We start from the raw sequence: 14,857 nt of genomic DNA on the forward strand, positions 1-14,857 counted from the left end.
TGACAAGAAGGTCAGTTGGCTCTCATGCATTGAAGGAGGCATGAGCTCGGCCCTGGCCTCCCTAGGTTGGCAGAGGGAGTGTAGTGCCCAGGATTACATAGACAATTGGCACTGGTTGTAAAAAATGGGGTTACAAAAATAAAAAAGTGTTATACCTACCTATAGAGTAGAGTAGTAGAGTATACATTATAGAGATACATGGGCTCTCACTATACTTAAAGCAGCCGATCAATCAAACACAAAGCATGAATCATTGAGCCTACCGAGGGGATCTGTGAGCTGGATCTGCGGTGCTGGTCCACTGAGCGACACGGTGACCTCTCTCAGGCTGGGGTCAAAGGGCACCTCCCACGTGTTTTCCTGAGCACTGTCGTGGTTGGAGGACAGCAGATGAACCTTCAGGGCCTGGACCGTCTCCTCGACCCACTTCAGAACCTGGAAAGTGGGGGTGAAAAACACCATATAATAAAGACAAAAGTCCCCGTGCAGGGACCCTACTGTGCACCCCTTTCGCCTAGAAAGACCAGGGCCAGGACAGGAAGGATGTGACTGTGACCTTGCACTGAAACTCATCCACCACCCCCCCCCCCCCCCCCCCCCCCAGCACTCTGCACTTTGTATTTGGACTATTCCTTCATCACAGACGCATTCCTCCGGGGGGTTTTGCCTAAACAAAAGGAAAAGTGAAACAGCACCACTGTCAAAATGATAACATACAGTTTTTCTGCACTCCCAAGCATGAATTCCCAGCAGACCGTCTCTCTGCAGTGGAAGTCTGTCAGGCGGCTGTCTCTTCCTGCTCAAACACAGCCTTCATGAATCACGAGTGCTCGTTCCTCGGAACTCAAAAGACGTGGAGATGCGTGTAGGCCTGTGTGTTAGTCATGCCACATTCTATATTCCACATTACCGACAGGCCAATATGCGGGATCAATTAAGGACAGAAAAGGAGGGCTCTTTTCCATTTTGCTATCTCGCTGAATTTACTGAGCTTGAAATAGCAGAAGATGAGGTCGCAGGGCAGCGATGTGTTGGGACTGAGAGAGCCTCGCTCGCTCCTAAATGAGACTCATTATCTACATCTCAGGGCAAAGATTACCCAAACCCCTGATATAATGGCGGACAGCTTGATTACATCTAATGACAGGCGCAATCATCACACAGAGTTTGATTTCCTCCAGTGACTATTAGAGAGGAATATTTCACCTTCTTGTATTTCAACTTTGGCACGTACACGAAGATTACTTTGGCAGCTTTTTCTTTTTTATTAGATATAACCGTGTAGAGAGACAGGAAACCGAGGGAGATGGGAGACATGTGAGATGACTAGGAGTCGGATTCAAACTCGGGGTCCTCGCAACTCACGAGGATGATGTGGTCTCTCACGGTTCACTAACTGTCTGATCCATCAGGCACACCATAATTATTGTTCCGTTATTGACAATGAATATAAATCTAGCACTTTGTTTCCTCCTATGAGGAAACTTGGGAACAGCAAAGCCAATGAAGTTAAACAGGGTTTTATTTCAGTGGTCTCACTGGACCAAACTTCTGCCATCTTCCCAAATGCTTCAGAAGCAACTGCTGCTGCCTAGTATTTGTATTCCTCTTATAATTGAAAGCGCAGACATCATGGTTGCATTGTGTCCGTAATAACAATTGCATTGAAAACATGGCTTCAGTGGACAGAGGGCCAAATCTAACACGTTTAATATATTTACGAATACGGGAGTTAAAGTGAAACAAGTATGGCCTTTGATAATTTAATTAGCAGGCCTTCCCCTTTTCTGTGCATTCGGACCCAGTGGGCGCTGACAGCAGCTGGTTCCTCTCGCGCTTTACAACTGGAAACAGCTGTAATGTGTGCCACATGTGTATAGCAGCATCATCCCCAACAGAGCAGGAAACTGCTACAAGGTGACCTACATCTGCCCCGGGATATAGAGCGGATTTTCATCCACACACTGTTTGGAGAGGAGTGGACATAAAGCCATGAATCAAGACCTCAGACATTAAATAAAAGAAATGAGAACATATGTATGTGGATATACTGAACGTAAATAAAAACCGACATGACTTGCAGAGCTTGGGCATCTGATCTAGATCTAGAAATCTTCCCCACTTCTGCCACAGACAACTATATAAGACGGAACTTCTGTTGTCTAGTGGGGCCGAGGCGTGTCTCAAGGAAACATGCTGAGCACACTGCAGCCGCTCCCTGCTGGAGCCACGGGGGAATGCAAGAAGTACACAGTCCTGTGAAACCTCATCCGGCGTGTTGCAGTCTGAGCCGGCTTGCGGGGGCGTGTCAGGAAGGACCCCCCCTCTATTCTTAGAAGCATGAAAGGAGGATGGGCATGGGGAAGGTCAGCTGAGGATGGAGTGATGCTTCTACTTCTTTTCATCCCCCCCTACAGCTGGCCGGACGATCTTCTGGGACTTGTTGCAGTGCTTTGAACCCCCTCCTAGCAGGCGGCCAGTGTAAGAAATGTGTGGTCCCTATGGGGTTAGGGGTAGGGCGGCCTGACTAGAGACCTCCCAGTGTGGTTCAGGGTCAGCTTATAGTCCTATAGCCCTGGCTAAAAACACCAACAAAAGCAACGATGTTTGCGGGATGCTGTGGCGCTATAGGAACCAGGGGTTGTTGTTGGGACAAATCAGTCCCAGATGGACCCCCCCCCCCTTATCCCATTCAATCCGGGAACGCATCTCTGTCATTTTCGATTTCTTTGGCTATTCAAAAATAGCAGATATAAAAGCTCATTGCGCGGCACCAAGTGCCGCGCAATGAGCTTGTAGATCTGCTATTTTTGAAAAATCGTGCAAATGTGTGCAAATCTTTGAATATATGTATTTTTTAAAGTGAACATTTGTAAAATATGTTGTTCCAGGGACCCCCAGAAGCAAAGATTTGAGTTACAAATGTTTGCTTTAAAAATATATATATATTCAAAGATTTGCAAAAATGTTCAACATTTTTCAGAAATAGCAGATCTACAAGCTCATAGCACGGCACTCGGTGCCGCGTTATGAGCTTGTATATCTGCTATATTTGAATAGCCAACGAAATCTAAATGACAGAGATGCGTTCTCAATGGAAACACCAAAACACCTGTCCCCCCGATCCCGCTCTGAGAACATCAGTCCACCACATCTGTCTTCCTGTGTCTGGGAGTCTAGCTAATCTGTAGGCTAGACCACCTTTGTTCAGCATGACTCAGTAACATGATAGAGGACACAGCAGGTTAACTGGGTTTCACTTTACCCCTGACAAACCCACGACTGGATCCACCTGATGAGGAAACCATTAGGACGGTTGACTCTCCTATATGAAAAGGAAGTCAAGGCACTTGTGTTAAGGGTAAGTTGACTCTTACAAATGACTCTCCTATATGAAAAGGAAGTCGAGGCACTTGTGTTGAGGATAACGTGGAGTGGTGTCGTGTGGGAATGAGTGTTGGCCGACTTGCCGAGGTGACCAGAAAAGCTCAACGTTAGCCAGATCCCGCATAAGAAAAAAGAATCCATGTCCTCACAACAAACTTCTTTATTATCCCGTTTCTGTCTGAACGCTGATGTCACAGCAGACCCCCTCAGCAGCGGATTATAGGGTCTAGAAGAGCCTCATGGGAGATGAATGAAAACCACTATTCTTGGCAACATTAGAGTTGTTATCTAGCCTGAGGACTTATTGACCGATCCTGTCATTGATTATGTCCAGTCAAAATTCTAAAAAAGTGTATGGACTCAAGGAGTGTGACACACAGTGCTTGACAATGAGCTGTTGTGTGAGGACTTGGGAGCCAGCAGGCACAGGGCAGCTGTGTTGGAAAGAGGGAAGCCATGACAGATCATATCCTGGGATTAGAGAGTAAAATAAGCAGTCTGTTTTCTCTCCACTATCCATTGGGGGCCACAAAAGAGACCGTGTATATTTGTTTTGGCCTCGCTTTATTAAATTGCTATTAACGGGGAAGATTTTAGTGAGATAGGTAGTACTTGTGGGGGTTTTTAAGGATCGAGGGATTTGCATTAATGCTGTAAAAGCATGCCACCCAAGCACTGTACTTACACAGGTCTGAATGTCCTTGCTTTGATGTAGAAAAAATAAATCAGAAGCTTGTCTAGAAGTGCGCACATTTGTTTTTAATGTAAGACCGTTCATTAGAAACAACACACTAATTTAGTTTAACTGTCCACACTTTGGCCAGCTGGGGCTAGGGCGTGAGGCCTACAGACTGCAAATGGTCCCTTATTCCCATACTAAAGACCCCTATGGTCCAGTGACATAAGCATGGAATTCAATCACTTCGTAAAATCTATAGGGATTATATGGGGTGTTAATAAACCTACTTGCCCCCACACATATGTATTATACATTTAGCTACATACAACGACTCGAGAGGAAACAGACCCGTACACACAAATACACACTCACACGCGCGTGTGTGTGTGTGTGTGTGTGTGTGTACACACATATCTGAGTTCAGGGGTTCAGTAGGCCACCAGTGCGCCTTGGCTCCGACACAGGGCTGCCCTCTGCTCAGCCCAGGCATATCCTGTGTTGACACGCAGGATACCAATGTCTCCCTGAGAGGAAACTCTGGCTTCTTTTAAGTCTGACTTAAGCCTAATTTATACTTTGTCGTACGACGAATTAGAGTTAATGAGCACCGGCTTCTCAGAGACACAGTATTCTGTTACAGGCTGGCTGCGATGGAAAGGAGTCACTCATCCATCTCACATCACCAGTGACTTCAGTATCGGCTTTTGAATAATTTTTCATTATTCTATGCGGCTTCTGCGATTACATCGCTAGGCCGATGTATCTGGTTGGTTCTCTTCCTGCTGTTGGCTATTCAATGTTGTATGAAATATGTAAATTCTTCTACTTAATTTTAAGCAATAATATCTACTTTAACCCATTTAGACCTGAGGCCGATTCTAAAAATGCATTCTAAAGTTTTCTGAAAAACTTCAAATATTTATTCAGAAATTACAAAAACAATATGTTGCTAAATACTGTACATAGCAACAACAACCCCAAAAGGGGATCCCGGATTGAAAGGTATAGTTATAGGTGTTCTAAATGGGTTAATGGATAACAAACCACACCCATGAATTGCACTGCATTGTACTTCTTCTGCTAGTTCTGCATGACATGCACTGCATGACCGACCATTGTAACTTTTTTTAAATGATTTATGACCAACCAATGTGACTTTTTTTTATTTGCCTATGCTATGTTTTTTTTCTTCTCTTTTTTAAATGTGATCTTTTCCATACCTGGGATCAATAAAGGACGGTCTATCCTACCCTATCTCCTCTCACCTCATTGACTTGCTGCTTGTCCAGGTGAAAGATCTGTCCAGAGGAGGTGGCTGCGATCTCCTCGTAGGCTCTGTAACCAGGCTGAGTGCGGTCCCCACAGTCCCCGGTCAGCACAAACACCACCTTGGAACCAACAAAAGTGAACAGAAGAGGATTAGGAGGATTACAAACCTCCAGTGTGTACTATCTACACACTCCCCTCTCAGCGGGGCTGAGCGTGGAACTAATGCTCATTATCATATTTCATACACATGTTGACACAGAGCGGCACGCGAGAAACGCTCCCTGGCTGGGCTGAACGTGATTCTCGACTGCTCTGACGGAATGTAGATCATAATGGAACAGTTGATTCCTTTCATCACAGGATGTGATGTATTAACTTATCTGGTCTGATAGTACTGTCTACAGCTGTTCAGACCGTTTTCAATTTCATGTATGACTACGCTCTCTCAAATGTATTCTTTTGCTGTTTTTTGTTTGCATTTCCAGAGATTTTACAGATAATGTACCTGATTCGTGTATGAGCATGCATGACATTGAAAACCAAGGCATCTCACAGTGTGCTATTGTTATAGAACTATATTTTTGCCATTATTAAATATCATTTCCATTGTTTATTGCTCCTTTTTTGTTATTTTGACTTGTAGGAACCGAAACCTGAGAATGTAGCTCTTGTTTACATTTATACGTGTTATAACAAATAAAATCTTGAATCTTGAATATGTATCCGCAGTTAGCTGTAAACATATTGTTCACAGCTAAACAATATGTTCAGGTATGATAACAAACTAAATGTAATGAGCTTTATAAACACTTAAACTACACTATACTTAGTAAACCTAGACCTGAGTTGGCTTTTTACTTTTTAGTCGGCCCAAAATCGGTCTGGTCTGGAGCCAGCTTAGTCTGCTCTTGTTTCCCTCTACACCAAACCTCTTCACCAAAAATAGCCAATCTACAAGCTCACAACATGTCACAAAATGTTCCTCCCAGAATAGGGATGCTAAGGTTCTAGTGGATATAATGCCTTGTGCTGTACATACCTGTGACTGTCGTAGCTGCACCAGCTGCAGAACATCTCGTTTGAGGCGGTAGTCCTTGGCCCTGGCGTCAGTGAAGACATAGATGAAGGACCCAGGAAGGGAAACCTCCAGAGCCTTCTTTATGGCTCCTATACTCATCTCAGGACAGTCCCCTCCACCCTGTCAGATTCAGTCAAAAAGCCACCGATCAAATCACATTGATGAAGCACTATTCTGAGAAATGCACTGATTTAACAAATGCATTTAGCGTGTCAGTAGTTGACCGGATACCATTTTTACCATCATAACGTCCCTGATTTTATTCCATTAAGAGACATGTGTTGCAAGATTTTCCTTGCATCCTGACTCTCCAATCTAAAATTTAATAAAGCAGAAAACTGCCTAAAAATTTTATATTCATAAAATGTAGATTGGATACTTGTTAAATTTTCAACACTTTATGAATACAATACAACACAGAGAAAAGTCATGGTGAAATCAGTGTTGCTAAGACAATCAGGCAGTCAAACAGCCATCATTACTTCACTTGAAAAAACTGATCAAACAACCTAGTGAATGGAATGCGGTGGAGTCATACAGTAGTCATAGTTCTAGAGATATGGTCTCTGGTTCTGGTACTCACCTGGACAAACAACTCCTGCAGGTCCTGCTGGAATTTCTTAGGGTCTGTCGTGATGGACACAGGGCCAATATCTATGAGAAAGCATTAACGCATTAAAACCGGGAAAGCATCTGTGTCATTTTAGATTTTACGATAGCACATTGGTTGGCTATTCAAAAATAGCAGATATACAAGCTCATAGCGCGGCACGAAGTGACGCTCTATGAGCTTGTAGATCTGCTATTTTTGAAACATTGTGAAAGTTTGTGCAAATCTTTGAATATATATATTTTTTAAAGACAACATTTTTAACTCAAATCTTTGCTTCTGGGGGTCCCTGGAACAAAATATTTTGAGATGGGGGTCGGCAGCCAAATACATAATTTTGGGAGGCCTAGACATGAAGAAGTTTGAGAACCACTGATATAGCAACATATGTTTTTTCTATCTCTAGGACCCCAATCAAATACATTTTATTGTTAGACATAATTTGTTCCATATGGTCTGTCATTTAGTCAAGAATTCCTTGTGTATGTACTATATTAGGTATATTGATAACAATGAAACTCTGATCAAAATAGCCATTCTTTTACATTCTCTCGTTGTATTTGTATGCATGTAATAAAGATGAACTATCAATCATTTAGCTGGGGACCCCTTGGTCCCCAGAACTCGTCTATTATTATTATTATTATTATTATTTTGTAAGACATATTGTAGATATTCTCAATACTTAATCTACCTTCCAATACAGTGGAACAGAAAGTGGATTTTTCCAAACTGTGATATTTTTAAGCATTTGTTTGAAACAGAAATGCGGATAAAGCAAAAAAGTTTGATGTCAACAGGATCCTATAAGATTATGTCTGACAACTGCTGCAGTCAGCACTTTCTACAAGGCAACTTCCTCCTATTTTGGGTCATAATGGACCCCCCCTCTCCCCCCCCCCCCCCCCTGCCAGGAGCTGATCAATGGAGCAGTAAACATGAACAACATGCACAGAGAACATGTTGTGCCCCACTGGACATAAATGAAACTCTTTCACTATAGTCATCTCAGAACAGATCCCTTTTAGCTAGGGTGTGTACTGTGTATGCATATGGGAAATTAAACAGAAATACATCTAAACCGAAATGTAGAACCTCTAACCGACTTAATCTTGCTCATGTAAGTTAATCAATTATCCGAGAATTTTATATATATATATATATATATATATATATATGTGTATATACACACACACACACACTCACACACACACACACACACACACACACTGGTACACACATACACACACACACACACACACACACACACACACACACACACAAAAATGTCCCCCTTTTTTTATATCAACGAATCAATACGGACAAATTCTAATATTTTTTTTTTTATCGAATAAATCAATTAGTCTGATTAACCACTTAAGCCCTGTATTATATAGTACTTTGTTGTACACTGGTGGTATGCAATTTTTGTTTTAAATATCTACAAGCTCACAACGCGTATGTATCGTGAGCTTTTTTTCTAAATGTTTTTTAAAATAATCAATCATTAATTGTAATCGAGGTGAAAATTATAAATATCGTGATATTGATTTGAAGTGATGTGTGTTGGTGGTGGTGCATGTGATTTACTTCCAGAGCTTGAATGAAATTTTTTCTGGATCAGTCTAAATTACCATGTCTTGAATACATCCAATTACTAAAATACTTGTAGACGTAAGATGTGTGTCAAAGTGATATTTCTCATTTACTCTTCCCCCATTTATTTTCTGACAGTAAAGCTTTCAATGAGTTTTGACACCTCTACTCCTGAGAGCCTAGTGCTGCAGAACACTGACAGTGCTGTCACGCCTTTTTGTCAGTCATACTGTTACAGCTTCTTTGCAAATCATGGAGGTTTACAAGGTCCCCAGGGGCAGGGCACACATTAAACACAGACAGAATGTGTGGTGTTAGTTCAGCCCACCATCCCCCCTGGCTGGCCTTAAACTGGGGGCTGCAAGGCTTTTCCAGAGGCTTGGATGGGGTGGGGGGTGGGGGTGATTGGGGTAATTACATACAAGCAGACAGCATATGCTTCTCATCAGTGCTCAAACACCCTCCCCCCATTTACTCTTATTTTCAGATTCCAGCCTTCCCATCTAGGCTTGGTACACAATATCCTGGGGTGGGGGGTCATAAGCCTACCTGTTACTACATCCCCATCATGATCTCCTCCATTGTGTGAGGAGAATGGCTCCTCACACTTTAACAGTGGGGTCCATGCAGGGAGCCTCAGGGTTCCTTGAGGGGTGCCAAGTTCCAACCCCTTAAAGGTAGGCTATGTAACAGTAAAGAGTTATGGGGGTCCTTGAAATTAAAAGTGTGAGAAAACCACTGGCTGGCTGGCTTACACCTTTTGAAAGCAAAGTGTAGGCTATGCTCCCCCTGCTGTTGTAGGCTACTCATGGTTGAGCTTGCATCAGTGTTGCCATGTCGGCTTATTATAAGCGACTTCCGGCTTCTTTTTCTGGAGTTGCTAAAGTAAAAATTGGTAGTTACGGGTTGCGGTTTTTTGGGCTTGTTTCCAAAGTTTACTTGCTTATTTAGACTTGCTTTATATATTTTTTTATTATTTAAACCTATGGTTCTCAAATATTTTTCATGAAAAAGCTTTGTGCCAGGGAGCAGTTGTGTTGTTAGAATGTTTCAATTCCCCCCCCCCCCCCAAATATTCCACATTTCTTTAAAGAGTTTTTGAAAATAGCAGATCTACAAGCTCACATCGGCTATTTTCAAATAGCTGATGCATGGTTTAAAGTGCTCATGTCATGTGGCTTCTGTGCTTCTTTTGGGCTTGTTTTCCTAGACCTGGTTGCTTGTTTCTCTCACGAAACCTGGCAACGCTGGCTGGAGCTCTTTGTTGCCACTAAACATGTGATCCAGACTTTCAGATGTTTTACATTGAGCTGTTCAAGTAAACCTTTAAACTGTAGAACTTCCTCACAAAACGGTGCAGCAATTTATCAAAAATGCTGTTAATTCCTCTAGACTATTATTTTAAATGTCAGGGTTCCTTACAACGTGACTGGCTACTCAGTTGTGTAATTGAAAATGTTGCCAAACATTCAGGAACAATTAACTAATGGGTTTTGGCCCAATAGTTTTTAGTTACGTGCTACAATGAAGCTTAATTGTGTTAATTTGAATTCTAAATTTAGTTGAGTAAAATTACAAAAGTATTGGTATCAAAATGTACTTAAACTACCAAAAGTAGAAAGTGCTCATTTTGCAGAATGTCCCATTTCACACGTTTTCAAATGTATAAACATATTTTGAAAACAGCCAATCTACAGTGCATCGTGAGCTTGTAGATCTGCTATTTTCAAATGCCAGAAGTGAAGTGGTTAATGTACGTTTTGTTATAATAGGCCTAATCCAAATCTACAAAGTAACCAACTAAAGTTTCCATATAATTGTAGTGGAGTAAAAGTACCATATTTGCCTTTGAGGTGTAGCTAGTGGAGTAGAAGTGTAAAAGTAGCCTACTGAAAATTGGAAATACCTAAAAATGGTAGGCTACTTAAGTACAGTAGGCTACTTGAGTAAATGTACTTAGTTACTTTACACCACTGAATGTGTGACAGCCAGGGGAAACATTTGTTCACTTTATTGCCATGTTTTAATGGAAGGCTACCTGGATCATGGAAGGGGACCAGCACAAAGTTTCTGATGGGTCTGGTCCTCCGGCTGAGCGTCTTCTCCAGGATCCGAGAGGCGCCCTCTATCACCTGCTTCAGGTCGTCGTACATGGAGCCGGTCACATCGAACACAAAGGCCAGGGTGGAGGCACTAATGTCACTGGACTCAACATCATGATCATCCTCCTCTCCTTCTGGTCCTACTGCCAGGACCCAGCGCGCGTTGATACAAAGCGCCAAGACCAGGCAATGTAATACCAAAGCAGTCATTGTAAATCTACTGTCTGCATCTGTGTATACTTGTAGAAACGAGGTGACTGAAAAAAAACTATGAAAGTCAATAAAAAAAGTGACTCAAAAGTTAGTTGAGTCACAACAAAGGTAAAGTAAATAAAACGTGACTTAAAGGTTAGTTGAATCACAACAAAAAGTAAAAGTAAATTAAACGTGACTCAAAAGTTAGTTGATTGAGTCACAACAAAAGTAAATAAAAAGTGACTCAAAAAAGTTCTATCCAGTTATATTCAATCGGTCAAATAAGTTTCCCAGCTGTTGTTACCGACGCAGTAGAATCCAATACTCCCACAGAAATAGGCTGCGTCCGTGCGCAACAGCTATGAGGGACGGGAGAGCGTGTGGACGGACTGGTCTGGTAGTAACCAGGCTCTGGTAGTTACTAAAGGCAGCAAGGCTGGAGCTTAGAGGTGGAGAGAGCATAGAGAGCCCACGGAGTAACTGGGACGCTGACGCTTCAAGACGGGGGCGGAGATGGGTATTAAAGGGGTCCCGAGAACCAACCTGAGGGTGTGTGTGTGTGTGTGTGTGTGTGTGTGTGTGTGTGTGTGTGTGTGTGTGTGTGTGTGTGTGTGTCTGTGTAACTTGACCCGACTGTGACTTTCCAGCATTAACTAGCCTACTCAATACTTTCCCGCTAGATCAGTGGTTTTCAACCTTTTTCGCTTCAAGGACCCCCAAATTGACAAATATTAGCCCAGCCCAGGGACCCCCATTTGAAAAGATATGCCAGGGACTCAACCATTTAGATTTCTTGGGGGTCCCAATCTACACTGAATCACCATCATCAGTGTTCATTTTACTCTGAGAGTTACAGACATATAAGGGTCAATTTGGTTGCTAAACTATTAATTTGGCTGGGGACCCCGGCCCCTGGAACCCCCTCAAGGACCACTGGTGGTCCCCGGACCACTGGTTGAAAACCCCTGCGCTAGATTAAACGTTTCTCAGTGATTGATAGCCGAGAAGATAGACTCACTGATAGACTCACTGCAGGAATGTTACCTACTTTACGCACTTAAAGCCACCGCCGGACCGGGTGACCGGAACACTCGCCCCAAAACACGCTCACCCCCATTTTCTTTCCCGCGGACGGCTCACCCCCAGTGGATAGGATAAGGGTAGAAATAAGTTTAGGGTTAGGCTTTTTTTTTTACTGAGGTTAAGTTTAGTAATAACGTTTAATAGGTTTTGGCACTTTCCTAGTGGCGACCGTTCCGAGGTCGCCGGATTTGCCCCGGGGTGACTGTGTTTTGGGGCGAGCGTTTTGGTATTCACCGGACCGCTGTGTCTTTATTTTGGTCAAGAGTCGAGAACATTATTGTCTCAATAACACTCTCGCTTTTATAAATAGCCTTCAGTTCATTTATATTCAGCCGGCACGCATCTAACTTTATACATGCCTAAGCGCACGGAGAAATATTTATGTGAATGGAGGGGCTTATGTTATGTCTCAACTCTCGATATAAATGTAGTCTACATTATTTCAGTGGTGGAAAGAGTACTCAAACGTTTTACTTAAGTATAAGTATCATAGTGTAGAAATTCTCCATAACAACTAAAAATCTGGAATTCAAAAATTACTTAAGTAAAAGTACAAGTATTGGCATCAAAATATACTTAAAGTACCGAAGGTAAAAGTATTCATTATGCAGAATGCCCCATTTCAAGTTTTAAAAATGAATTCAAATCTTTTGAAAATAGCAGATCTACAAGCTCACAACGTGTCTGTATTTTCAAATAGAGTTTAAGTGGTTAATGTATGTTAGTTTAGTAATACAAATCTAAATCTACAAAGTAACTAGTTTACTAAAGTTTTCAAATAAAGGTAGTGGAGTAAAAGTACAATATTTTCCTCAGAGATGTATGGAGTTGAAGTAAAAGTATTGAAAATTGGAAATACTCCAAAAGTAGGCTAGTGTACCTCAAAATTGTACTTAAGTACAGAAGGCTACAGCGAGTAATGTACTTAGTTCAGGGTTCCCACACATTTTTACCAATGAATTTCCAAAACTTTTCCAAGACTTTTCCAGAATATTTAACCCAATTTCCAGGCCTGTATAACATTATATATAACATTCAGCGCAATAATGAGTCTCTTACTCTTATGTGCAATGCCCAAAGACAGGCAGTGTAGCAAAAATAAAGAACTAAACTAAAAACTAAAAAATGTACTAACTACTCATCACGCTGCAGCACGTTGTGAGCTTGTAGATCTGTTATTTTTGTCACGTCCGGTATACATTAGGCTGCAATCACGCAGCCCGTTCGGGAAAAAAATACATATTTTGTGTAATGTTATAGATGTTTTGGAGAAAAAAATGCCAAAAAATGCATAGCCAAATATTTTTCCAGGACCCTAGACAAATTCCAAATCTTTTCCAGGACTGGAAAAATATTTTTCTAATTTCAAAATATTTCCAGGAATTTCATGACCGTGGGGACCCTGTTAGTTACTTTCCACCATTGCATTATTTATTGTTCTAGAATGACTATTTCGATGTAGTCAGAGCCATTATGTCTCTGGACATAGCTAAAGAGTTTGAAAGTGGAAGGAAATGTTGCTCTATAGACTAAATGTAGCCTAATTCACTTCATAATTTAGGAGCAAAGAGCGTGCCCTGTTTTCAATTTAATTTACAGCCCCTAGCTGCACGTATTTGGCCGTGTATATGACTAATGTGCAGAGATTATTCCACATGGGTGAAACTCATTTTCTAGTCCTACATTATCATCAGAAATTGTTGTACAATATGCCTTATACCACGGAAACAGAATATCCACAGGACCATAGCACTTTGAAACGTCCACAAATTAAATATTGAAGTTGTAATTCAATGGTGTAGCTCAGTGGTCTTTAACAGGGGGTCCGGGACCCCTAGGGGGTCCCCAGAGTTACTACAGGGGGGCCACCAAATCATTGTGATAGGATTTTTTTTATTTTTTACATTAACCACTTGAACCCTAGCATGATGTAACATCCCCTTTCTGAGGAGAACTTTAGCCAAAAATAGCAGATCTACAAGCTCACAATGCCAGAGCTTGTAGATAGGCTGTTTTTGGCCAAAGAGATTTGGTGTAGAGGGAAAAAATTGTATGGAGTGAAAGGTCAAGGTTACAGAGTACTGAGGGTTTAAGTGGTTAAATGTCTGAAAATACACATTAACATTAATCCAACACGATAGTGCTGTCAAATACGTCTATGAAGCTATCTATGAAATCTATGAAAAAGTTTAATCTGCAAAACAATTTTATACAATATGTAGTGGGGTTCCCTGCTTCATCTCTCTCTCTCAGCTAAGGGGTCCTTGGCCTGAAAAACGTTGAAGACCCCTGGCGTAGCTTATAATCTCAGGAAAAACAAAAGCAAGCCAATTCCGGCAGGCGCCCTTTGAAACAAGTCACTCAAGAGTCAGCTCCCAAACTGAGCACATTAACTCTCACACACTGCTTGAATAGATATCACCTGCGGAAATCCTTGATAGTGACTAGCTTTTAGTGATTGCTGGCGTTCATATCAAGCCAACTGAGCCTCAGAGAGATGAACCATCTAATCAAGGCAGGCAGTGGCACACAAAACAGTTCACTGTTCTTCAAACAACCATACAGCACACGCTTATAAAGTGGACCAAGTTGGCATTTAAAGAGTCTGTATTTTCAAACAATAAAACAAGCACTAAAGCTTTAACAATACATTGCTCCTATTAGTGCAATAATACCCCAGTGCAACACTTAATTGATAAATAAGTATTAAAACTTAATAACAAAGCAATGGATTGAGAGCTATCTTTGAGCATGTTAAAGTGGATTAACATCAGAGCAGTTAATCATTACACAAATACACACTGGAACAATGATAATCCCACTTAATGCATTTTGACTGTTTAACAAATCATCACAAA

The 14,857-nt window shown here is 41.7% G+C and overlaps 1 protein-coding gene across 1 annotated transcript in view; it reads right to left on the reverse strand.

Moving 5' to 3' along the window:
- The window catches only part of hmcn2 (hemicentin 2), a gene marked incomplete at its 5' end in the record, with an annotated part of 103,223 nt that extends 92,292 nt beyond the window's left edge, over nucleotides 1–10,931 (reverse strand). The window contains 5 exons of the mRNA XM_080433596.1: nucleotides 264–435; nucleotides 5,332–5,454; nucleotides 6,375–6,533; nucleotides 6,997–7,067; nucleotides 10,658–10,931. Coding sequence (XP_080289722.1) covers nucleotides 264–435; nucleotides 5,332–5,454; nucleotides 6,375–6,533; nucleotides 6,997–7,067; nucleotides 10,658–10,931 — 799 coding nt within the window. The remainder of the gene's footprint in view (nucleotides 1–263; nucleotides 436–5,331; nucleotides 5,455–6,374; nucleotides 6,534–6,996; nucleotides 7,068–10,657) is intronic.
- Between the last annotated feature and the right edge of the window lie 3,926 nt (nucleotides 10,932–14,857).

Source organism: Gymnoscopelus braueri (assembly GCF_963280865.1).
Source record: "Gymnoscopelus braueri genome assembly, chromosome: 7".
NCBI classification, from domain to species: Eukaryota; Metazoa; Chordata; class Actinopteri; order Myctophiformes; family Myctophidae; genus Gymnoscopelus; species Gymnoscopelus braueri.